This window comes from Anser brachyrhynchus (genome assembly GCF_964034855.1).
Source record: "Anser brachyrhynchus genome assembly, chromosome: 2".
Lineage (NCBI taxonomy): Eukaryota > Metazoa > Chordata > Aves > Anseriformes > Anatidae > Anser > Anser brachyrhynchus.
In genome coordinates this window covers 127966815-127992912 of record NC_137695.1, presented here as the reverse complement: position 1 = coordinate 127992912, position 26098 = coordinate 127966815, and the positions used below count along the sequence as shown (strand labels likewise).

Below are 26098 nucleotides of genomic sequence, written 5' to 3'. Positions count from 1 at the left end.
TGTAATTGTGTAGATATAACATCTCGCATTCAGTCTAAAGGGTCCTAGGAACTGGAGAACATAGCACAAAAATTATGCAACAGACAACTCACAGAAAATTTGGCCCCAGTATAGTATGTGGCTATCTAGAATATTTTACACACTCCTTGTTTTATATTAAAGATGAATTCAATGTAAATGTTTGGAATTCTTCTTACAAACTTGTTGAAAAGGGACAGTATTTTAGCATGATTCCCTTGTACAAACCTGGTGTTTAGCAGATTACGTATGTTATTCTGTTATAGGTACACTACAGTGATAGACAAAATGGCAAAGAGTGTATGACCTGTTTGACACTGTCTCCTGTGCAGATGACTTTCCAAGGTATCGGAAGCTCCATTGAAGCCAGCCATGACCAGGTATAATACCTTCACCCACACTGCTGTGATTTTATTAATATCTAGTAAGGCCAGAATGTCAGCATTACTAAATTTTAAATTTAGACACATCTTGTGTTTTATATGGCGTGTTCTTGTCAATGGGATTTGCCTATCTCTCCATAGTGAAATCCTGAATCTCTAAAGAGTGACCCAAAAAGGAGACAAAACTATGTTGCCTTCTACAGATTTTTAAGACATATTAGGAAAGCCTGAAGATCTTGCTTTGGTTTTAAAGTCAGATGTAGGGTTTCTGCAAAAGTTTTGTTTAATTTTATATATGTATCAGGTCTTGTCTATCCTATTTTTGCTGGAAGATTATGGGTAGCTGGAAGAACAGAGAGGTGAAGCCACCATGTCTAGCCATCGCCTGTCACAAGAAACTGGCATTTCAGAGGGAAAAGGGATTTTCAGTCAGGCTGTCTAAAACTCACATTTTGTTTGTCTATTCTTAAAATGCTTAAATCAAGCTTCTGGCGAATAGCCAGGAGAAAAAAAAAGAAAATCACTCATCACCCTGCTGCTTCAGATGGGAACCGAGGGGGACTTCCATTCTAGCCTTTTGTCCTCCAACACTCTTATGTATAACAACAAGGCAAGACACTGATACTCCACAAGTTTTCAAAGCAAAAAGGAAATAAGTAGTCAAGTAGTAGAAAACTTTAAACCAAGCCTTGCACCTCTCAGATCTTCAGTAGATTGGAAAAAATAGCATTTTTATTTACTTTTGCGGGCTATCTTTACATTGTACTATGCTCACATTTGCTATACGTTTAATCAGACTCTGTCTTTAGTCTGATTAAATCTTACTCTATGTAAGATTCTCTAAGGAAAAAGGAAAAGTCACCTTAAGAATTATCAGAATTAGTTATCTTTGGGGAAAAAGTTCAGACACCCACCCATATTTTAGGTTGATTTTTTGTTTTGTTTTGTTTTCTTGTTTTCTTTTTTTTTTTCCTCTTCTTATATTAGAAGATTCTAAGTTAGTTGTTAACATAAACTAAGCCCATTAGTTATTTACATGGTAACATGAGGATACTTCCTGTCCTTAATGTTTGGTGTTTTACAGTAATGGAGAGCTGGGGTAAGTCAGACAACTTCGACAGACGTATTCCATTCAATCCTCATTTCATCCAGCAACTTGTTTACGCTGTCCTAAAGCTGCTCAGTTTTTCTTTCAGTAAAGATCACCTTTTAAAATTTACTTATATCTCAAATACAATATTTAGACATTTCCACGAATATAAGGTGGTCCCTGTCAATTTGGTAACAACTACATTCTGGGCTACCAGCCAGCTTGGCCTTTGTCTTAGCATTTATTTAGGCTAGAGCATGATATGTAAACAGAAAAAGACTTTGTAAGCAAAAAGCACATTTAAGCCATCTAAATAATTATATATTTAAGAAGTCTAAAAGAAAAAGTGTTACTGAGCCTGCGAAGTCTAGCACCTAGAAATTAGGAAATTCCAGATTATTTGCAGCGTTAGTTTGATCCCAAGTGTACCCGTTCAGTGCTCCAAACAGGACATTCATCTGGGAGGAAATAAATTGCATAAAAACATGTAGCTAAAGATTATAGCATGGCTTGTACACAAATGAGTAGCATTAAGTCTGTTTGGGCCATTCTGAAGCTAGAATTTCCTAATCTTTCTTCAGCCTGCTGTTTAAATAATGTTCCTTCATCCTTTCTTTTAGTTATGTAATTTTCCACACAGTTCTTAAAAAGGAGAGAAAAATGTTTTATCATTGCATGATGGGGTGGTTGTTGCGTTACTGAACCCACAGTACTTCTGCAAAGATTTAATCTGAACTGGGAACAGAAGAAAATAATCATCCAAAAGTCAACTGGCAACCCTTTGGTCACAAAACAGATCCACATAGAGGTCAGCAGACACAAAGTTCTGCTTGTCCCCTTTCTAAATATGAAAGGCATTCCACTTTTAGGGGAAGAAGGATGCTACTGACTGTTTATGTTTGATAAGAGGAATGGCAGGACTACGTTGAAGCATTACTTGTCATCAGCTAAATAAATATAGAAAAATGAATTATTAACAAACAAAGTACATCGAGTGTTTTTCAGGCACTGGAATTAATTAATGATGAAATTAGACCTCTTAAAAGGACTGATGAAAAAAAAATCCCTTTCCTTTATTCTTTCTTTGTGATTTGGTATGATTTTGCTTTTTTTTTTTTTTTTCTCTACAACTTCCCTTGAGGCAGGTTTATATGATACCCTTATTCTTACAAAAATAGAAAGCAGAACTGCTGTACCTTTGCTAAGCTGAATTGTCCTCATTTTAAAGTTTCAAATGGAATAAATGCAGGGTAGCCATATAGTGCTGTAAAACTGGAAACTCTTCTTTAAGTCACCTGTTAATTCCACATCATCTCTTTTGTACTGTATAGTAAATATGACAGGCTAGTCACCTGAACACCTCTAATTTCAGTGGAGGTGTGCTGATTTGTGTCAGCTAGGAGGCCTGACATAGTCTGACTTCAGGATTTGTCTACCTCTGTGCTTATGAAGATAATTTTTCTTGTGTTCATTCTAAAATATAAATTCTATAAATTCTGGTGGTGATTTTGGGGGGGTTGTTTGTTTTTAAGGGATAGACTGGCTGGCTAAGACTCTGGAATAGTGTCTCTGTGGGAAAGTGGTAGAATCTGTTGTGTGAGTGCATCTAATAAAACAGCTATACACCAGAATTATCACCGTGTTGTGGCAGAAGGACCACAACTGACCAAATACCTTGATTTAAAAAATAAAATAAAATCAGGCTTCTGTTGGCACTATAGTCTACCTTTTAGATTGGACTTATCTTTTGTAGTATAGGAATCTCTCTCACTATTCACATCTAGTGGGAGATTTGTTACCCAATAGATACCAGTGTGGTTGCAATCCTATATTAGTATATCATCTTGCTTTTTCAAATATAATAAGTCTCAACAGAGAATTTCTCCAAGTCATTTTGTCTTTTCCTGTATACTGTGGGAAATTCATCTTTTGATTCTTTAGATTGGCTTCGATTCTGATTTTAATAGGTGTAATTTTTTTTCAAATGCTTCATCCATTTGAGCAATTGCAGATTAAAATAAACATTTCATATTGGTACACTAATTAGTGTCTGTTCCAAATGTCTGAATGACAAGGTATGACTCATTTGGTTATGAAGCAGTATTTTCTAAGCTATTCCTTTGGCTTTCATCTTTCCTTTGGCAAACAGTAAAAAGAGAGAAACATGGCTATAGTATTTATTACTGCAGTCTAGCCTGCCACATGTTTTTTGGGTTTTGCATTCAGGTTTGCCAACTTCCTCAGTAGAAATTTAATGATTTTTAGATTTTATTTTCTTCATGAATTATTTCTTCTTCTATTTGATTTCCCAGTACCTGACAGCATCCTTCTGAACTTCTCTTTCCTTAATGGCCACTGTTCTTTATTTTTTTCACTACAACCCAAGCTAATTTTAATTTTTAGTTAAAAAGCTGATTTTAGTTAAAATAGTCACCACTTGTAGTCAATACCATGAAGTTGCTAGAGATGTTCTTTACTCAGTATGAATTACAGGACTCATTATAATAGTATCTAGATTAAATTTGATATTCTGTGAAATACAAGAAGTTAAATTTAACATAGTTTAAGTCAAAAATGTTTCTACTTCATCTAGAAAAAAATAGTGTCAAACACAGCTTCCACGTCATCATATATATTTTGGAAACTTGAAATGTTACCATCTTTTGTGACTGTATAATGGTCAGTGGTTTTTTATGAATGTTTCAGCTCTAAGTGACTGTAGAACTTCAGGGGTGTAAATACCCTGTGGTTCTTATAGCAGTGAAGAAAATTTTGTGTGCATTCTTAAGGCTTGTAGAGAAGGAGACAAATTGAAAGCATGAAAATTCATTTAAAAATAAAATTATTTTAAGGTCAGTCCTGGTGATAGGGAAAAACAGATTAAGCCCATCCTGAGGTTTTGAGTGCTTGACATAGAATACTCTGCCTTTACAACTCAAATTTTAACCCCCAATAACTTGATGTTCATTGAGGGGTTACCGGTTCACTATGTAGATTTCAAAAGAAAGCTCAAACACCAGAGTATTTTACTAAAGTCTTATTATTTTAATATTGTTTGATAATTTTGGAAGGTTTAAAGTCTGCATCAACAGAAGTGTGTCCGGAAGGTCGAGGGAGGTGGTTCTCCCCCTCTACTCTGCTCTCATGAGACCCCACCTGGAGCCCTGCGTTCAGCTCTGGGACCCCCAGCACAAGAAGGACATGGAAGTATTAGGAGGGCTGAGAAGATGACCAAGGTGCTGGAGCACCTCTACTGTGAAGACAGGCTGAGGGAGTTGGGGTTGTTCAGCCTGGAGAAGAGAAGGCTCTGGGGAGACCTTACAGCGGCCTTCCAGTGCCTAAAGGGGGCCTGCAGGAAAGCTGGGGAGGGACTGTGTCAGGGGGTGGAGTGATAGAACAAAGGGGGAATGGCTAAAAGAGGAGAGATTTAGATTAGGAACAGGTTAACTAGAACAGGTTACCCAGAGAAGCTGTGGGTGCCCCATCCCTGGAGGTGCTCAAGGCCAGGCTGGATGGGGCTTTGAGCAACCTGATCTAGTGGGAGGTGTCCCTGCCCATGGCAGGGGGTTGGAACTAGGGGATCTTTTAGATCCCTTCCAAACCATTCTACGATTCTATGTTTTCTGGAGTTGGCAATAATGCCTATTTGTCACCTACTTCACCCAGGACTCACTTCACCCAGTAGTCTCCATAGCAAGTGTCATTAAAGGAATCAAAATGAATCTTTTATGCTCATATCTGGAGTCTATGCTTTCTTATCCTATCCATTATATGTGTGGTATGTTAGATCATGTTTTCAGAACTCTCCTACACATCGCAAAGTATAAAATAGAACAGTTTTATTTTCTAGGACAGATAACAATTTTGTAATGTTATATATAGTCTACCACTGTTATCACTTTTATTTTCAAGTATAAAAATAGCTGGAAAAAAAATAAGCGGGGGCAGAGTTGTAGGAGTGGAAGACCTACTGAAGAGAGAGACTTGGTGAGAGAGCTCAGCAGGGAGGGGCTATACTGAAAGGAAGATGCTGCACTGAACAGTTTCAGAAACCGCTAATGAGAAGTTTGAAAGACAGCAGTTGCAAACAAACCAAAACGTGTTATGTAGCAAATCATCACTGAAGGCCTGCAAACAGGTGTTCCTGGGCAAGATTAAGGGCTTAGGGTGATGTCCAGAGGTGAGCAGCTCCTGACGAGGAGGAAGTAGTTCTCTAGGGACAAAAGACTTTGGAGATGGGTGGCAGGTTTGTGGCATCAAAACTTATGACAAGGTATAAGAATTTTAGCTTGTAAGAGCAAATACTTAATACATATAAAGGTCTACATCTCTGTATTTGTTATGTTCTGAGCGTGTAGAGCAGGCTTAGGAAGACATCATTTAGGGGATTTATGTCAGCTGGATTCACTGGCTGCGAGAAAAACAAAAGTGGTGCAGTCAGTGAGTAAACAGTGGATGAGAATTTGTCCAGTGCTGTAACCAAAGAAGATGAATAAACTGAGATTTTTGTTAAAATGCCTTCCCATATCAGAAAATAAAAATAAAAATAAAAGATTCTTTACTGAATACTACATTAAATCCTGCTTAAAATTGATTTCATTCTAGGGTGAAATTAGTATTTTATAGATGTTCAGATTTACTTCACAGTAAACATTTTAGTATGGGACATATATATATATATATAAAAGAGAAAATGTTAGGATTTTCTTTAAAAAATACATGCATTTTTTCTTTTGACTGGTATTATGTGTTTCACTTGTCATCTCATTTCTGCTTTATTTATTGTCAGTTCAGTTCTCATCTCTTTGAGGTGGTTTCTCCAGTAAAATGAGAAAAGTTTAATTTGACTGAATAAAAACCTTCTAGCCATTTTTCCAAAGCTCGGTGGTTCTTTCACAACCCCTTCAGTACCAGGACTCCTACCTGATCTTGTAAAAACATCTCATGCAACTAAGGCTCCTTCTCCTGCCGGTGTGATCTGGCTGGCTGCTGCCTTTTCCTTGACAACTCTGTAACCTTCAGGGTGGGTCAGGCATGGCCATAGCTAAGTGCTTGGAGCTCTGAAAGAGACAGTTCACTTGTGACAGAAATATAAACTGCTTTTGATATATAGCACCGAGCTTCACTCTCCTCCTTTTGCATCGGGAAGCTTGCACCTCTTAATGTTGACTTTGCAGTCAGGAGTCATCCCGGCAGGTTTTGGTTAGGCTCACTAGGTTGTTTGCTGTTTCATACTTTTTCCCTTGTCTGCTGCGCTCCCCACGTCTGTATGGAAGCGTTAGTACGCTCTCTCCATAGTCTTCATTTTCTGTTTCACATTAACTCAGTCTGGACGTACGTGACAGAACATTTGCTTTTCCCTGGCAGCTGCTTAAGTTTTCCTTGATGAGCCCAAGATCAAACACTTGTATTTGTTCAGAATGTGTAATCTTTTATTTTCAAAAAGTGAGCTACTAATTAACTGCCAAATGGGAACAAAATGTAAACCAAGGCACTGCTGTCTCCCAGCCAGACCCTTTCAGTGCTCTCATTCGGGGCTTCTCAAGCAGCTTCCTAACGTGACTGCCTCTTACTGAAGATGCAGAATATGATTTTTCACTGCTCTCTGTATGTATGTTTGTTTACACAGTAATGTCAGCAGGATATAAAATGCTACTGTTGCGGTCTGTGGGTGTCTTAGATGCTTGTCATGTAAACGATGACAACTGCCTGTATTTGAAGGGCTGTTTCCTCCTCCACTAAAAAAAAAATAAATAAATTATCATGAAATATCTCTGTGACAATTCTAGGTGAGGTTTCACAAGAGTAGTAAGGTTCACAGGATCATAGAATGGCTGAAGTCGGCAGGGACCTCTGGAGGTCATCAGGCCTGGTCCCCCTGCTCAGGCAGGGACATGCACAGCAGGTTGTCCAGGACCCTGTCCAGGAGGCTTTTGAAGATCATCAAGGAGGGAGACTCCACATCCTCCCATTGACTTTGTCTCCAGCCCCAGTTGTTGGCTCTTCTGCTTCCTAAACCACGTAGCAGGGAGAAAGTAGATCCAGTTTTTAGCCTACTGAGTGAGTTCAACTGTCCCACTGGGGGTGAGATGAGTACCAGAGCCAAACTCAGGGAGACAGCAGGACAGGCTAGAGAAGACAAGTGGGCATCCCCCATTCACAGCAGCAAGCTGTTAGATCAGTTTACTCTTGTAAAATGTCACTTGATGAGAATAAGACAAAAAATAACTCTACAAAAAAGTGATTCTATTGTAGAAATGTTTGGCTTGTTCAGCACCCTTAAACCTGTTCTCTGTGCAGTAGAGTGATCTGACATAAAGAAGAGAACAGAAATGCACACAGAAAGAGGAAGAGCAGGATCGTAGCAGCCCTGACCTAGAGAAGTTTAGCTGTTTTAGAACTGAACCCTTAGTAGTTGCTTCTATTAAAATACCTTACCAGGCTTTCAGTGCAGTGTAACATGTGGAAATGAAAAGAAAGGCATTAGCAACACTCAGTGAGCCAACCTTCCGTGGACCACAGGCCAGCTGTTTGCTATCTTTTGTAACGTGTTTCTGGCTTGGTTTGTTTTACTGTTACTTTAGGCTTATTTGACCAATGGTGAAATGTAAAAATCTTGAATTTTCTTGCTGCTGCTATTGTTGTTAGGGAAGGCAAGAAGATTAAAACAAAAAGGCATTAGAGAAGCTTGGAAAAGCTAAAAGTGTCAGTTAGATTTCTGCCTCGTCACACTGCAGCAGGAGATTCAGCCCACTTGCAGCATCAAGAAATCTAACAGCTTTTTCCCTGGCAGGAACAACCAGAGGGAAGACAACAGAGGTAGGTTCTTCTCCTACTCAGCAGTTAAAAATGGATAGACAGACACCCACTAGACAAAATTTGGTGACAGAGATGGAACCCAAAATGAAGGGAAAGCAGACTCCTCTAGTAGCTTGTCTTGCAGTTGGAAGTGACAAGTATCTAGATCTTTCATCTTGACCTCTGATGTACAGCATTTTCAGACTAATAGTTATGTTCATTTCAGCTTCTTGGTCTGGTAAAGTCTTTCAAACCTTCTGAATTAAAGTGAACACTCAGTCAAAACCTGGTTGTCTGTTTTATAGGCACCTCCATTTTAGACAAAAAATGGTATTAGGAAAATATACACTTTACTTTATTGCCCACCCTGTACTTGCCAGTTATGTTCTGCACACGCATCAAAGTAATACCATGTCTGTTTGTTGATATGCATTTAATCACTTGTAATTCAATGAAGTTGCTTAACACACTAATTACATAATTGGCAATTCAACATACATTTCCTTAACAGGTCTACAAGACAAAATAATGATTTGCACATGTTGCATCTGAAGAATTGTCCTTTTGCCAAAATTGTGTTTGCCACCTAGTTTTCTCACTCCTCTAGAAATAACATGACTGGCATTATGCATTCAAGTAGTACAAATGAAGTTTCATAGTTTTTTGTTTGCATAGTCATCGTACTACCTCTGGATCTACATAGTGCAGGTTGAAACTAAATTCGACATCCTACACCCTTTCATTTCAGAGAGGCCAGGATCTCATAATAAATCTTCAGACAACAGACTTGAAGGGAAATGAAGGAGGTTGGGTTTTATAAATAATTGCAAGGGGATAGCCAAGCAGTGGAACAACAAAACAGATAACTCCCTTCAGTCCCATAGCAAACCACATTCCCATAGCAAACTCCCATCATCTGTTGTGTCTACAAAGCTTAAGCACTCATCTGCATGTAGTTTGGCCCGTGTTTGTAGTCCTGAAGCACTTTTCTCAATCTTTTAGACAAACTCATGTGTATTCTGGGCAGAGGTAGGATTTCCAGAAGAACAAAGGAATAGCCAAGTATTGGGAAGATCATGAAAGTATTCATGCATGATTTGGTGCAGATTGTGGCAAGCTCCTGTCCCACTTAAAGTTCAGTTCTAAAGATACTCTCTTGGCTATGCCTCTCGTGACACAAATCGGTACATGAAAGAAAGGTCTGGATCTCTGCTGAGAATGAGGAAGTCGTGGAGTTATGTTTAGGAGCACCAAGATTAAACTGAGTTCCTAGACATCCATTGTGCAACAACTTCCTGCTTGCTTCCTTGAATGTTTTTTGTGTTCTTAAGCAGAAATACCTCATCAAGAAAGAGTTGAAGATTTTCCCTAACTTGATCACTAGTGGCTTACCTGGGAAAATGATTTCACTTACCTTTTTTCTACTGTTGCCATTGCTGCCCTGATTAGAGAAAGTGTCAGACATATCCAGGGAAAAAGGAGGTGTTTATATTCTTTCCTGGAACTACTCAAACATAGTGTCTGAGTCCCTCTCTTGTCCCCCAAACTATTTCACGTGCAGACGTTTTGTAACGCTGAATTTTTCAAATCACTGAGTGAGGACATTCACCTGTTTGAGACCAAAAGGAAGGAGCCACCAACCAATTCTCTCTTCCAAGCATCAAATGTGTGATACACTCATTTAATACAGGAATTACTGCATCCCCACAAGCTCCATGCATGCTCGTGTTCTTCATTCTGTAGCTTTACAGACAGCGCAGACAGCCTCTGTTCCAATGCTTCATTCCAGCAAGATCCTTCACATATGCTAGATGTAAGAGTGCTTACAAGTAATTTAATCTCTCAAGAATCCAGTAGTTGAGATAATAAACACTAAAATGGAGGTATCAAACAAAACCAAAACAGTGAACTCCTAAGTTAAACTTTAAATTTCATATGTATTTCTTTATATTCATTCTTTCTCTTTCCCATCATTAGAGAGACTGTGAGACCTAGTTTTCCACAGATCCGTACGGCTGTACAAATAATTGATTTTACAGTCCAAAATCTCCTGTCTCATCCTTCATCCCCCTCAAAAAAACAGTTCAAATTGGTCCAAAATAAAGAAAAAAATGGTCCTAGCCAAAAAAAATAATTCATTGTTGTGAAACTAGGAAAATGGCTGGGATTCACAAAACCGGTGGGAAAGATGATGAATTATTTTGCCAACCAGCTCAGTCGTTCAGGTACTCACACAAGATGCAGATGTAAATTTTATTCTGTCCCTGTCACCGCCTCATGCTACAGAGCGGTACAGCTGGGTAGAAACAGAAACATGAAGCGATAACCATGGAGTGGTCATTTTCTTTCATTCACCTATTAAACAGAGTGCTCAGCACATCCACATGAGCAGAAGTGTTTGGGCATCCTCATCTTGTAATACCCCACAGGAGAGTGGTTAGGGCACTGCTCTGAAAATTGAGAATGATTGGGATCTTCCTGCAAATCAAAGAACCTTAGCCATGATTTTCCACAGTCCAGTCCCTACCTATTGGTCATCTGGTAAATCTTGCCCTTTTGCTTTAGCTGAAAATGGTCAAAGCTAAGAAAGCATAACAGATAAGTTCCAAGTTTCTAAAGTTGTTGCACTATTTACAGTTAAAATTGCAAAATACTCGTCCCAGCTTTGGGAGCAGATTTAGTCAACGCAAAGCTGCTTATTCCAGTGTATTTATGTTTTAGGGAAGAATACGCTTACCTTGCTCTCAACCTGCCACATCCCTGCCACCGGTACATATCCAGCTGGTGGCGGCATTGTCCAAACCTCCCAGCTATGTGCTGGAAGTGGTTGGAAGTTGCCACATGGATCACTTGGCTGCCAGATCCGGCTACAAAGGCAATTCCAGGCAGTAAGACACATTCAGCTATAGTCACTGTGATCCCCAGCAGCACCCACAGAGTCTTCCTCCCTTATGTAATTCCTCTAAGCATAATCTACAGGCAAGATGAAAGCCTCCCTTCCTCATCACTGTAAAAAAGCTTCACATTTACTTCAGGATTTGTAAAACCTAGTTGCATGGCGTGGATTTATAGAGGACATCTTGGCATACATTTATTGCTGAATCCATGATATTGGCAGCGTGGTGAAGTAAAACCAGTGCTGAAGGCGGGGTTGTTGGTGTGCTGGTAGCAGTCCCTGTACTGTAATGCCTCAGCTATTCACATAAAAAGCACACCTATTGCTGATACAAGGACCCTCCCAGTAACTTAAAAATTTCATCTGGTTTGTGAGATCATAAAAATTTTGTTCACGCTTTACCTCAAAATGTTGGGCTGTTCAACAAATCAGTCCTATTTCATACTTCAACATCATTTTAACTAATTGGGGAAATTTTATATATTTATTTTTTTCTAGCACAGCATGCTGTATGAAATTATGAAATGAGGAGATTTCTATGTTGTTATATGTGATTCAATACCCCATTGTCATCGATGTAAAGTGGTACAATAATACACTGTCATTCATTTAGTGGGACAGCTGGACCTACATGAAGCTTTGTTCATGTGAGTGGGGCTTCACAGGGTGCCTCAGTTCATCACTGCAGGATCTGGGGCTTGATTTTGGAGTGTGCCAGAAAATGGGATCACTCTTTCAAAATAAATAAAAAATAAACAGGGATCAGTGTGTGAGAGAACTTCTTCAGTCATCATGTATACATCCATCCTTGTGAGGAAAACAATAGAAAAGGAAAAAAAAATGGAGAAGAATATTTGGTATAACTTCCTAAGCTGCAAAATAGTTAAGCAAGGAGATATGGGTTTGATAGGGAGCTGAGGCAGCGAAAAGGAGGAATCCAATATTGGCTTGACCTCAACATGCTTAGAGCCTGATTTGCCCTTATGGAACAAAAATACCAGCACAGAAGTCTGACATGCTGGGAAATGTTACACAACACAGACATGTCAAACTACCTTGAGAAAATTTGCAAAAAGTTGAAAGTTTTTTGGCCCTCATTTAAATGAACTGGTTCTTGTGGAGTTCTGTGGAACTCTCCTGATAAGTAACACTTAAAACATTTTTGATCCAATAGCTTTTCTCATGCAATTACATGTTCTTAATTTAGAGGCCAGTTCAAATGATTGCTTGTTACCTTCATTTAGCAAAGGTTCAACTGCTGCAGTTTTTTGATCCTTTTAAAAAAGGCAAACAGGGAGAGTTTACACAATAAAAGTTCTTTTTTTTATTCTCAAATTAATTATTTTGAAATATCTCACGGATTACATCAGTTTCTTACTTGCATTCATGTTGCAAGATGGCGACTATTGTGTAGTGCTAGTGATGCATTAAATTAGTTGTTTACATTATAAAATCTAAACATATTAGAATCTTTTGTGTTTGTCTTCAAAGATTCCTATTCTAATAAAGCTTTCTGAAACAAGTAAGGTTGTCTTTTTTGTTTAGTTAATGCATCAGTGGAGAACCTAAAGATTTGTAGCCTGTAGCCATCCCTGTCTGTGTTTAGTAGAGTGTGAGGAAATTGTTTGGGACAATATGTATTTTTGTTTAAAATGGAAAGTTATACTTTTAACTTAAGCATTTTCCATTTAGGAAAAGTAGCACCTGAGCCAAGTGTAGGTGGAAAGAGTCTAAATTCATCCTCTTTTCTCAGAGGCTCTGTTCTGCTGTGACTTTTAATTGCAGTAAAAGTGGTATGTATAGTGTACTGAAAAATAAAACTTTGGCTGCATCCTTCCTATTTCTGGTGGCTGTGTGTCTCTCCTCAGGTCAAATTGATTCTGAGGGTCAAGTGATACAAGACCAATATTCAGTAAAGGACATTATTGAGAATTTTAAAGAAATCCGACAATTTGGACTCCCAGTTTTGTTTTTTAACAAATGTTCAAACAGAAACATAATTCAACATGGAAAAGAAAAGCAATGGCTGACAGCTTTAATATCACACGATCGGTTCTGTGAAAGTAGCTTTTACTTTTGAGAGCAGTACATGAATATGTATTTAGCAGCAAAGGAGTTTCTTGAAGAGGCAGCTGAGCAGGATGGCAATAAGGGTTCATACCTTGCCCTCAACAGATTCATTTTAAGTACAATACATCTTAGTTCTTCAGCTGGGGAAGTGATCGCTTTAATACACTTTCTAGGTCACACTGCATCTGCCTTATGTATCTGGTTTTTAATATATTTAGACGTACATCCTCATGTCTTACAGTGATGGCAAGTTCTGAAAAAAGCAGCAATATTTTACTTACCTGTCAAAAAACAAAGTAACTTGCATTAAGCCAATGAACAAATAAAATTGCCACAGTTATACGTTACATCAACAAACGCCACTGACAGGAAGAGGAGCAAGCTAAGTGTTAACTTCAGAAGCAGATTATTTTCTGTGTACATGTTATGCTTTTTAGGATAATGAGCCAAGAGTTCTTGATGTCTAAATAGCCTGTAGGACATACAGCAATATAACAAGCTCTGAGTTATAGTAAGAATTGGGAAATGTGACAAAATAAGCAGTAGGATGAAGAGAACAGTACTGAAAACAGTTGGAAAAACAGGAAGTATAGAATTTGATGAAATTCTGAGATATCTTAAGGAACATCTTGGATCTGATTATGACCAAGTAAGAAAAGTGATAAGGAGTAAACTGGCTATTTTCAATAAACCCACAGCTTTGGACAAAAAAGCTAAGTGATTAAGGTGAGCTGAATTTTGCTTTGATTAAATAAAAATTGGTAGCATTTTAAAGTAAAGTGCAGGATTAAAAAAAAACAAGTATACATATATATTCCCATTTGCTTGAAAGACTTTTTTTTTTTTTTAATGAAAGAAAGCAAGAGAAGGTATTAAACTGTTTGGTGTAACAGCCTGCCAGAAGTTGTTTCAAGGGCCGTCACTTGTTCATATATTTAGGCAAGATGTGTTCCATCAGCAGCCTAATGGACAGTGCCATGAGTAACAGGACAGAAGCACTCATAATATCTGGACAGTTTTAGCAAAGTTAAAAGTTAGTCATAAAGCTTCAAAAGTAATATGAACTCTGCGACAAAGTCTAGAGTACAAATAAAAGCCTTGAGAGAAAAGCTGAAAGCTGCATTTCAAATATACCCTCTGATTCTGGACTTATGACTTAAGATTCCTAAATCTACAGTATTCAGAAGCAAAGAGAACCCACAGCTTTTAAAAGACTGTGTGCTTTGTCTTTTGCAGGAGCTTTACGCATTCAGTTTATAATGATACCAGATGAGTATCCACACTGCTAGCTCATCAAGAAAATCTGGATTTTCCAATTCAGTTGTCTGAATGTCCTGATCCTGTAAACATTTTCATACTTAACAGGTCTGCATATAGGCAGTCCCTGATTACCTGATGATTGGTCTGTGCAAGCATACATACGGTCAGAAATGCAAGTTCAACCGGTGTGAATGGAGGTTGATCTGAGGTAAAATGGCAAATGTAGCTACATTGCCTGGGTTTAGTATCCAGTCTTTGTTTTGGCTGGGATCTTTTCTAAGACAATGGTAGTAGAACAGCATCTCGAGAAGTATGAGTGATGTTCCTACAGTGAGTTTTTAATCTCCAAACTGCATGAAAGTTGAAGTTTCCAACCATATCCAATATTTCTACAGTATAATTAATGATCTGTATTTTGAACCCCTTTTTGTTCGATTTTCTTTTACAAGTCATCGTGACTGCTACTTGTATACTGAGGGAACTGGGGTTGTTTAGTCTGGAGGAGGCTCAGGGGAGACCTTATTGCTCTCTACAACTACCTGAAAGGAAGGTGTGGGGAGATGGGGGGTTGGCCTCTTCTCACAGATAACTAGTGATAGGACTAGAGGGAATGGCCTCAAGTTGCACCAGGGGAGGTTCAGGTTGGAAATTAGGAGACATTTCTTCTCAGAAAGAGCAGTCAGGCACTGGGACGGGTTGCCCAGGGAGGTGGTGGAGTCACCGTCCCTGGGGGTGTTTAAGGAAAGGCTGGACGTGGTGCTTGGGGACATGGTTTAGTGGGTGACATTGGTGGTAGGGCGATGGTTGGACCAGATGATCTTGGAGGTCTTTTCCAACCTTAATGATTCTATGATTCTGTGATTTTATATCAATTATGTCTGTACTGGTAATATCAGTAATCTGTACTGGTATCTGTACTGGTAATATCACTTTCCTGTTTCTTGATATTATCTGACTTTTTTTCTAATGGTCTGGTTTGCTGTTGTAGTCATTATGCTATTTTTGCTTGTGTAGTTTTTTCCACTTTGTCTTTTTTTTTTTTCTGAATAAATCAGCTACATCTGAATGAGATGGAGTTTGAATCATTGCAGATTACCTGTTAAAAGTTTTTACAGTGCTTATATCTCAACATTAGGAGGTTGCTCCAAAATAGCTGCTTTTCTATTAATTCTTGCTCTGTGCTTGGAGGAAAGGAGAGAATGCAGCAAGAATGTATTATCTGTGTTGAAAGCAGAAAGTCTTTACATGTAGCAAACAAGATTCAATTTACCCTAAATTTCATTATTTCCTGAGTTGCATTCCTTCAGTACTGGCAGTAAAGTTCAAAATGTTAATATGCTGGTATGATTAGGATGCTTTTGATGAATGTGTTCTGTTTGAGGCTGGGCTCCCATTCAGAATCAATCAATCAGTGCCCAGGGAGTTTCATAAGTAAATGTCGTTAAAGCGTGCATTTATTGAGGATGTATTTGTGTTCTCTAAATAATTGTCTGGCATATTCTCTGCATAATAACCTTACATAGTGTCAAAAATTACAGAGAAAATAAGCTTTGAAAATGCAAGTCTTCTGTCTACAAACCCACAGAAAGTGGCAGACATCTAAGCAGTCCTGCTGAAAACAATTATTAATCCACTCTTATGTCAAAATACTTGTACAACGTTGAATAAAAAAAAATTAAGTCTATGAGTAGGACAAAGTTCTTACAAATTACTTCAGAACAAAAAAATGTATTCACAAGCTGTCTGTGAAACACAGGAAGTAATGTATATATTTTATGTTCATTATCATGAAAGTTACAAAAACTTATATGTCTAATTGCAAAGCACTTATGCATGTAGCTAAAATTAACTCAGAGAGATTACTTGTACATAAAGTCATTCAGTTACATAGGGTTTTCAAGATCTGGCCTGGATTATACACATCCATCAACATACTTAAAACAACTTGTCACTGTGCTGTATCCCATTTAAATTAATAATCAGCGTATACATCAGATATGCAATCAAATTATATTTCACATTTGAAATATATTTAAAATATTTTCTTTTGATATAAATGTCTTCAGTGCAATGTTTTTCTGCTGAAATCTGAGATGATCTCTTTAATTGTGTAGTGTTGTGTTTCAGTAATTCAAGTCACAGTGCAGGTGGTACATGCAGTTTACTGATGTTAGAGATAGTATTTAAACAACTCCATGCTCAGAGGTAGTATATCAAAAGTTTTTAAATTGAGGGTGACAGGAACTGGTGCTGCACTTTCATGTTATCCAACAATGTGGAAGAATTTTGACATACAGCTGGAATGATCAAACCGCACCAGTTTTACTTTCTAACTTCAGTTGACATGAATTTCAAAAGTATTTGGAAATTATTAAATTGTGTGCTATGTTTGGAGAGTTTAACTTCCTCAGGGAACTTGTTTATAAAGTTTGATACAAGGGTGCTTATGATCTCAAAACATTGCATAAAGCTGATATATTTTTTTGGTAAATCTCTTTTTATGTTTAATTTGTGAGTCATGCAGAAGCTGTAGTTTCTACAGGAGCTGTTACTATAAAAGTGAAACATGCTGCTACTAACCTGCCCACATTATTTTACAAATGTATTTCTTTCACTGATACAGGAAGAGATTGGCCTGAAAATACAAAAGATTACATCAGATCATCAGTATTTTGTGTATATATAGGTAAAATTTGAAAGCGGGTAACAAGAGGAAGCCCAGAATAGTTCAGCGATACAAATTCATTTCTAATTCACATTGTAAGTGATCTGTTTCATGCAAGTTTAGTAAGTGTTGAAGAATATTTACTGGCTTGTTGCTTTTTGTCAGAAAAAAATCTCTTAATCTTTTTGTTTTGTTGCTTAACACTGATGTGGCTCAAAGAGCATAGCTGTAGGCATACAGATAAGCACTGTATTAGGGTAAAAAACATATGTAAAGTTTTCTGTGAATTCTTGTATTTTGTCAGGAATCTGATAGCTGTTACCCGTAGGACTTAATTTACTTTTGTAGTTACATGTATGTATGAGTCTTATAAAATAAATGAGGTTTTCAAAACTTAATGAAATAGTTGAATTTGCAAAAAATGTTGTAAAAAGTCATGACAAAGTTAGTTTGGAAAAAAAAATCTCTTAAAATGGCTTCCTGGATTTTTATTTAAGCATTTTTTATATATCTTAGTTAACACGAAACGTTTCCCTACATTTTTATTTACAGTAAGGTCTTTTATGTCACTGATACTTTTTGCTGTCCTAGCAACAAGTGATTGCTGTATAGTGATTCGTAACAAGCACCTCAATATAGCAGCATTTCAGAATTATCTGACAGAACAGAGAATGATAGTTCAGTGTTTGCTGTGCTTATCTGCAGCTATAACAAAAGGATTAAATGTGTCCTCACTCCCGTGCTATAGTTCTCACACTTTCCCTGCTGGCCCTGTAGGCAAGAGAGAAGTGTTCCTACCAAGTCTAACATTCAGTCAAGACAGTAGGAAGGAATTGGTTATTAACAAATTGATATACATCTCATTAAGTAAAAACAGTGTCGTGTGTGATAGTGATTTCTGTTAAATAGAAGCCTATGGAGGAAAGGATTATGGCGTGTGATTGAGACACCTGTTGAGAAAATAGGCAACTATTGACAAGGCTGATTCATGACTGAGTGACTGCTCTGCTAGTCTTCACATGATCCCCACAGAGAGCGAGCTTCGACCGCCTGCTAAACAAGGGCTGTTTGAAGTTTCTTTTTAACATTTCCAAGACGTTAATTCAGCGGGACATCTCCACCGGGGTTCTCCATGTCACCAAATCAGCAGCTGTTGAAATCCATTCACTTCAGCATGAGATGTTTGTATAAGTTCCTTTTTTTTTTTTTTCATTTATTTGTGACAACAGCAAAATAAATAAAACCCTAAAAATTCAGCACTACTTAGTTCATGTATGTGTGAGAACGGCTTCTGATAGCAGTTGTAGTTGCTAAGGCAGAATGTTTATTTGCAGAGCACATGACAATCTGAGTAGTTTATTATGATACACAAAAAAGTACTGATTTTAATAGACATTTCTGTGACATTTTTCCAGTGTAAACATTCAGTTAACTTCTGTGCCAGCCGTTGAAGTTGTCTAAAAAGTGTTTTGAAACGGAATTGTCTTTGTTTTTCAATCCCCCCAAATCTTAAAAGTCTGAAAACAAATGTTTCCTATTTTTTCCAGTTAGTAAATGAAACGCTGTTTCTCGGGTAGGAAAACATTTCTATCTGACTCACATTTCCCTGAGAAAACAGCTTGTATCATAGAATTAGTTTAGTTTGAGGGGGAAGCAGAACAAGGCAAGACATGTAAACATATTACAAAGCTTACTTTGATATTTAAATGCTTTTTTTCTTTTCCTGGCCATCTGAAAAAAGGTGTGGTGAATGTAGTCAATTGTAAATAGAAACTCTGTATTTTCAGGCAGCCTCATTGTTAAACCCAAGAACTGCTGACCACATATGAAGACTCCCGGTTTGAGCTGTTTCTTTTCTGTTTATTAAATCTGTTAAGACTTAAGTGTATTTTTACAAGTTCATTAATGTATTCCATTCTCTCTGATGTGTTTTTTCCCACTATTATCAGATTTCATTATATGGGACGAATTATCAGATCAACCCATTATACAGCCAAGCAGCGTTAAGTCTGATTGGAATTTGGTCTTCCTTCGGTTTACAGGGGGAATATTGTGTAAATCAGACTCTCGGGTTTCAGTGGGAGGCACAGGGCTGCACAGCATCCATTTGTCAAGTTGATTGCACCTCGGCGAGGTTGCATTAGCTTGTCTTTGAACAGAAGTGAAATCCTATGCGAAGCTCCCCTTTCTGTCATTTACACTAACATCCATCCTCTTAAACCAAGGCCTCAGAGAAAAACAAAGTGATGGCACAATATCATCAGTCACTCAAGTTGTCTGTCATCTGTTTTCTTAAGGAAATGACTTTTAAGTTAGTGGAGCAGAAAATCGAAGAAAATTAGCAGAAGGTTGTTGTGGAAGTAGGAGGAATTTCTAAAAATTGCAGATGTATGTGGAGAAGTCTGATGGCAAATGGCAAGTAGAAATGCAGTTGATTCTGGTTTTTAGTTTAGTGTTAATAGAGTGCGAGTGTACCTGATACGTAATAATTCAACTTTTAATGAAACTTTATTCATAAACTTGAATTGGGCTGTAAACGCACAATAAAAAGCTGGTATGCACATTTTCAGCTTTTATATCAGTGACCGTGTTTTATGATGCTAAATACTCAAGTAATTTGCACTCTTTTCCATGTGTCAGGAAAGCTGTGTGTGTATCTCAGAAATGTTAAACTGGAAAGGCCATTGTAAACAGCTCTGAGAGGGTGCTTGTGAATTTTTGAGAGTCAGAGAACTCGATTTTTTTACCCCAGTGCCTATGCAAACAGCAACAGTAAGTAACGTTACTTGTTTAAACTGGTGTACAATTAAACTTGCACAGTATAGATGCAGCAGTTGCTACAGGGTTAATGGTGTATATGAGGAGCAAAGATGTGTGCATTACGCACGAGGTTTAAAGCACCACATTTGAATTAACTTATTTTTCTCCCACCCTTCTAAATCCTCCTTTTACTCACACTGGAAGTAAATTTTTAATTCGAGATACTGCAGTTTAATTTCAATCAGTAAGAGAATCAGTTTTGTATCAATCAATCTTAAGGGAATATTTTTCACTGTATTTTTTAAAGGAGTATTGTGCATGGCTATTTTAAGTTAGAGCAAAATAGCACATTCCTAGTTTAAAATAAAAACTGTGAGCCCTTGTAAAAAACTGGTGTGAATTTTGAATTTATTTAGTTATTTCAGAATAGTTATGCCTTTTAAAGGCTTTCCAGACATGCAGTAAGTGATGTGACTAGAATCTGTCAAATGTGCATTTTCTTTCCTTTCTTTTCTCTCTTCTTCATTCTACCCAAGGGAAACTGCATGAGGTTTTTATTTAATTATATGATGTGGATCTAGTAGTCTGAATCTTACAGCTCAGTAACAGAAATATTCCTGATCTTGTCACAGTTGCTTTGAATGAGAAACCAATTTTCTTATATATGTTTGTTTGTTTCATGCTAATAATAGAGACACAGTAACTCACAAAAGAGGGCAGCTTATTTTAATTGCTGCATTTTAACGTACATTGGAAGCTTTAGATGGAAAATGGTACGATAATACAAAATTCTGATACTCTTTTAGACCAATATAGTAGCACATCATCACTTGGTAAGAGAAGCAAAATGTAGAAAAAAGGTTAGTGTTTTAAACACTATGCAAAGTATATTTTTATAATATTCATGCACAACTGTAGCTTTCAGCTAATTTAATTTTTCAGTCAGTAAGTGTTAGATTTTTCACAGGTTTCTTGAGGAAAGCTTAAAATAATTTCACTGTCTTGAAAATACCTATATTTGAATAACTTTATTCAATCAAGATTTTATATACACTAAAGGCAGTCAGATATAAAAGTGTCTTCAGGACCAGATCATAAATAAATCCATGATTCTCCAAAATATGTCTTAAAAGATTTCAGAAGGAAATTGTTTTGAAATGCAGCTTGTAAAATTATATAAAAAGTTACAGAAAAATATACAGAAATTATTTTAAAAGTTATAGAAATATCAAGTACACTGCTCTTGCCGTTTACATTGCATTAAGATATATATTACTTGAGGTGGTGATATAAGGTGGTAATGGCTACATTTTACACTTCTTTCCCCTTTATAACCTAATGTTAACATTTAGGAATTCAGGAACTTGAGAGCCCTAGTAGATCAATCTTGATTAGTTTATTTTTCTTTGTAAAGATTTTGATAGCCCGGTAATGCTTTTGTTTGAAAGAGTATTCTTTACTTCCTCTTGTGGGGGATGAAATATTGTTACACCCAGCTCTTCCTCTGAAATAAAGAAAAATTTAGGTAACTGAATCTTTGATGAGGAGACCTTAGATTGAAAAGCCTAGCATTTAATTGCCCTTTTACTCATAACTCTTCTACATTTAACCTCAAAGGTGATTTAAAAAGTTACATCTTAATTGCATAGCCTTACTCAATCATTGGTACTTTGCCTTGCAGCAATTTATTACAACTTTATTTCCCTGAACCATCAATGAAGATGATGCTGAATTTTATATTAGCCAAATGTCCTTTTGAGATTAATGTGGTAATATAGATTTTATGCACGCTTTTTCAGCTTTAATATTTGTGTTACAGATTGGGGTTATAGGTACAGCACAACTGCTTAAGTAGTTCAGAGAATGTTGTGAATATTGCCTCAAGAACTGATGCTATGGATCTATTTGACAATGTACATCTGCAAGAGAAAAGAACAGCAGTGCGTTCTCTGATGTACTTCTTTCTAGCTATTTTTACAGCTTACTCACACAGGGTTTTCCCCTTTGAAGATAATAGCTAAACTCTCATTGCGAGGGAAGTACTGTGATCAGGCAGCCTAGGAGATGGGGCTATGGGCACAAGGGTGCTTTGCTGCAAATGTCACTGTTAACATTGAGCAAGTCACTTACTCTTCCTTTAAACTGTGATTTTCTTTCATGATGTTCTTTTGGCGATAACTACATTCTTAAAATTTTTAAGGGTTCCAGATGCTAAGGCTATGAAATACCAGAAAACCCTTGTATCAGTGCAGAACCAGGGTGAGGTTCATTATGAGCATGTTTCCCATTATGTTCTCCAATTCACTTGGATAGGTAGTTAAATATGTCAGGTAGTTAAATATGTCAGGTAGAAAGTGTTGAGCCTACACTATGTAGCTGTCATCATTTTAAAAATTACAGCTTTTCCATATAGTTCATATCCAAATTCTCTCCAGTTAGAACCAACAGCTACTGGTGTCTACTTTACAAGCATTTTCACTTGCACAAAACTCCCAGAGATTTCAGTGGATAAGGTTAGTCTGATAAATACTTTAAGCCAGGTGTGCTGACACCAATGCCAAAAGCACCATCCTGCCTTCCCCCACCCTTGGCTGCTCATTCCTGACCCTCTACCACTCTTTCCTTTGAGCTCTTGCAGCTGTTTTTCCTGCAAGCAGTGACGGAGATGGGGATGGGGGAGGACAGGACTGCCTCCTTCACTGACACCACTGGCAGGACCAGCAGAAATGTTGGTTTGGCTGCAGACCCCAAAGCCAGCTAAGTGAGGGACATCGTAGGCAAACCACAGCATTCCATAAGCGGATACTTTTAGGGTATGTCTTTGGGTGAAATATTATGGAATTTGTTTGGTGTTGCATCTGTCTTTTAAAGAACAGGTAAGGTCATTTTAGTACCAGTTCAAACAATAGCAGCCTCCTAATCTCAGGTCCATTTCATCTCCCAAAGCAAAAGCACGTGTGGGGATGCTCAGGCATTCAAACTAGGTGGAAGAAGGGTATGACTGGGTGTTCAACTAAGCTCTATGGAAATTGAGTATATCTGGAAGAGAAGGACAAAAGGATGAGAAAGAAAAACACATAAAGCAGGAGAATACACATAGCAAAAGACTTAAAGGAGGAACAGAACGTGAAAAAAAAAAATAGATAAGTATTATCACAGTCCAACAAAGGTCTGCATGCTGGCTGAAAAGACTTCAAGAAGGGATGGCAGGGAGGTTTTTTTTTGTTGTGTATCTCCTACATTCAAGGAAACAGGAGCGAAGTTGGGGGTGGGTGACTTTGGAGGTGGTTTTATTTTTTTATATTATTATTTTTATTTTTTTAACTAGACATGCCTAAAAGATCCTTGACTTCATAATTTTCTCCTCCTAATAGAAACAGCCCTCAGGGCCTCAAACTTGGGCTAATCATTTAGGTCAAAAGGGTAATAATAATGTAGAAGACCATGAATTAGAAGTGTACCTTGGGGAAAGCTTGACCCAATGCAGAAGTAGAAAATAACCATACAAAACTCTGTAATGGGATCCTCTGAAGCTGAATGGGAAAATGAGGGCTCATACAAATACGCTCACCTTCTAATATGAAACATAACTCCAGAAGTATGTATTTTTATTCCCTGTTACAAGAATGAAACCACAGTGGAGTTACTGTAACACTGAGGCTGAACTAATCCCATCACAGGATCAGATCTTAGTAATAAATAGTTCCAGGTGCGATCCAAAGACTAAGAATGTTTTGATTTGTTTAAACTGAAAGGTGTGGAGTTTTTTCAGTCTTTTCACTGACAAGAGAGGGTTGTATGAGGTGTGTAACTCCAATCTCTCAAAAGAGAGAACTGTTTATTGCATAGCACTTTTCACCAGTATATCTCAAACACTTTGCCAAGAAAGCTGGTAGCATTCTGCATGCATTACAGAGAGGAAATGAAGCATGAAGATGCTCAGCATCTTACTAAGTCAGCCACCATGTCAGCGGCAAACCTGGAAGTATAAACCCTGGTACAGCACTCTACTTAGCAGGCTCTATTGCTTTCCACTATACACAGAGCATCCTTTCAATTTGCCACATTCTTTATCACAGGACTTTGAGTTTGTGATGGGAAAAGTTTGGAAAAGAGCTGATCTTTCCAGTATGTCCATCTTGTGAGTATCATTGTGAAGGAATAGAATGAGCATGTATTTAAAGATTGCATCATAGATATGGACATACATACTAGGGTTGCGTAGGCAATCTCAGGGCCAGTGCCTCTATATTTTTCAGTCTTCAGTTTTACGGTTTTATGGACTACATCTAATCAAGCACTTTAAGCTCTATGAAGTAGGCTGTAACTATATATTAGGTTGCTAGCCTAGGTTCTCAGTTCCTTTCCACAGACTATGGCTGTCCTGGCAGTAGATAGGTGGCATAGCAGCAGATAGAGTTAGTTACCTCAGAAAAGTAATTCAGATATATATGTACGCTGAAAAGGGAGTTGCCCAGAGCTGGCTCCTGGGGAACAATAGGCATTTCTATCTGTTTTTGCACCATAGACCCTGGCCAGAATTTATATAGCTGCATTGGAGCTGCAGATACATGGTGGTGAGTTCCACGCAAAAGCCAGAATTTTCCATGTGTGCATCCCACTTATGTGCAGGGACAAATTAGTTTGTGGCCTGGAGTGTTTGCCTTTTCTGCCTAATCCATGTGTCCAGAGATATCAGCATGGCAATAGGGAAGGAATGCAGTGAAGAGTGCTTCTCCGCACCTACACTGACACTTATGGGAAGAAAGCGAGTGGGTGCTGGTTATCTACACAAAGAAAATAATCACCAGTAGGCACCAACTGTGGGGCCTCAGAATATGCTTTCCTTTACACTGTACTGCTGTGCAGAGGTTTTGAGCCAGGGACAAAGAGTTCTCGGACAAGTCCCCTGCAATACTTCCATATTTCTTGAAGCTTTCAGACCCCTTTCCCCCCAACACACACAAAGCCAGTTGTACTGTAGAAGAGTTTGTGAAACTCTGTAAGGAAAGTGGCTTAGCATCTCAGCCTTTATATAAGTATTTTAAAGCAGTTTTTATTATTCACCATTTTCAGCGGATGACGAAGGTGACCACTTAGTTTTTGCAGAGCTCACACACTGTAATGATTTACTTTTTATCTCTTTATTAGGGTTTTACTGCCTTATTTACATTGTAATAGCAGTAGTGATGTTTTGCATATAGTCATATTGTCTTTGATTGGGAACAACGCCAAGAAAACTGAGTGCTTCATGATTTAATTATTTGTGTTCTTTGCAAGTATAATTAAAGGATCATGCCAAAATCTTATCAGAGCATGAAAATTTAGCATGCCAAGACTGAAGCTATTTAAGTGGCATACCAGTGATTTATGTGCTGACAAGATTCGCTTTTAGAAACTCTCTCTTCACTGTTTGACTGCTGGTAGTTAGAAGTGTAAAGAATGCAGTTTCCAAAAAGTGTTAGTAGGAAGAAAGAATAGGTCTTCAAGTGACTAGTGATTGTAGATGTTTCAGTTTCAAAAAAATGTAATCAGAGATACTGATTTTTCAGAACTGAGCAAATATTTTCTGAAAAATCAAGCCATGGGAATGTATTTGAAAGCCAACCAGCACTGAGACAACTATTCCTACTAATCCATTTCTAAATCTTCACCATAAAGTTTTTGAACTCTAGTTACTCATCTAGAGCGCTGCTTTCATCTTTAAGCATTAGAAGAATTAAACAAGTATTGGAGCTGAATAGGAAAAACTGGTGATTAAGTTGTTCTGCACAATTGAAAAATCTAAGATACCCTTTATTTACCATTAGATTTTATCTAAGCCACAAACCTCTACCTGATTTTTTCCTTAAATATTTTCTCTATCAGATTAATTAATGCATTTTCAAACAAGAGATTTAATTGTCTCCAGTAAAACACAGTTTTGCATGGTACACATACCATGACCTACCAAGTTAATCCACAGCTTTCCCTGAAGAATTTTTGAATACTTAAAAATACTGGTCTGATGCAGGAGGGACTTAAAAGGATTTCTCTGTAGATGCTCAAAGAACAATTACTTAATAAAGTAGTATTCAGATCTTCAGATCATGTTTAACATTTGAAATATATCGGTAGCACTAAGTCAGTTTGGGTTTCTCCACTTAGCAACTAACTGG

The 26098-nt window shown here is 37.6% G+C and overlaps 1 protein-coding gene across 3 annotated transcripts in view; it reads left to right on the top strand.

Moving 5' to 3' along the window:
• Positions 1-26098, top strand: part of STAU2 (staufen double-stranded RNA binding protein 2) — a 168338-nt gene that overhangs the window by 106520 nt on the left and 35720 nt on the right. The window contains exons 13-14 of one of the 3 annotated variants that reach the window (XM_080581627.1): positions 285-398; positions 4563-24741. The exons of 1 other annotated variant lie outside the window; for it this stretch is intronic. In XM_080581627.1, coding sequence (XP_080437753.1) covers positions 285-398; positions 4563-4568 — 120 coding nt within the window. In that variant the 3' untranslated portion in view covers positions 4569-24741. Of the gene's footprint in view, positions 1-284; positions 399-4562; positions 24742-26098 lie in introns of those variants that run through there. One more of the 3 variants, XM_080581624.1, reaches the window with a different exon arrangement.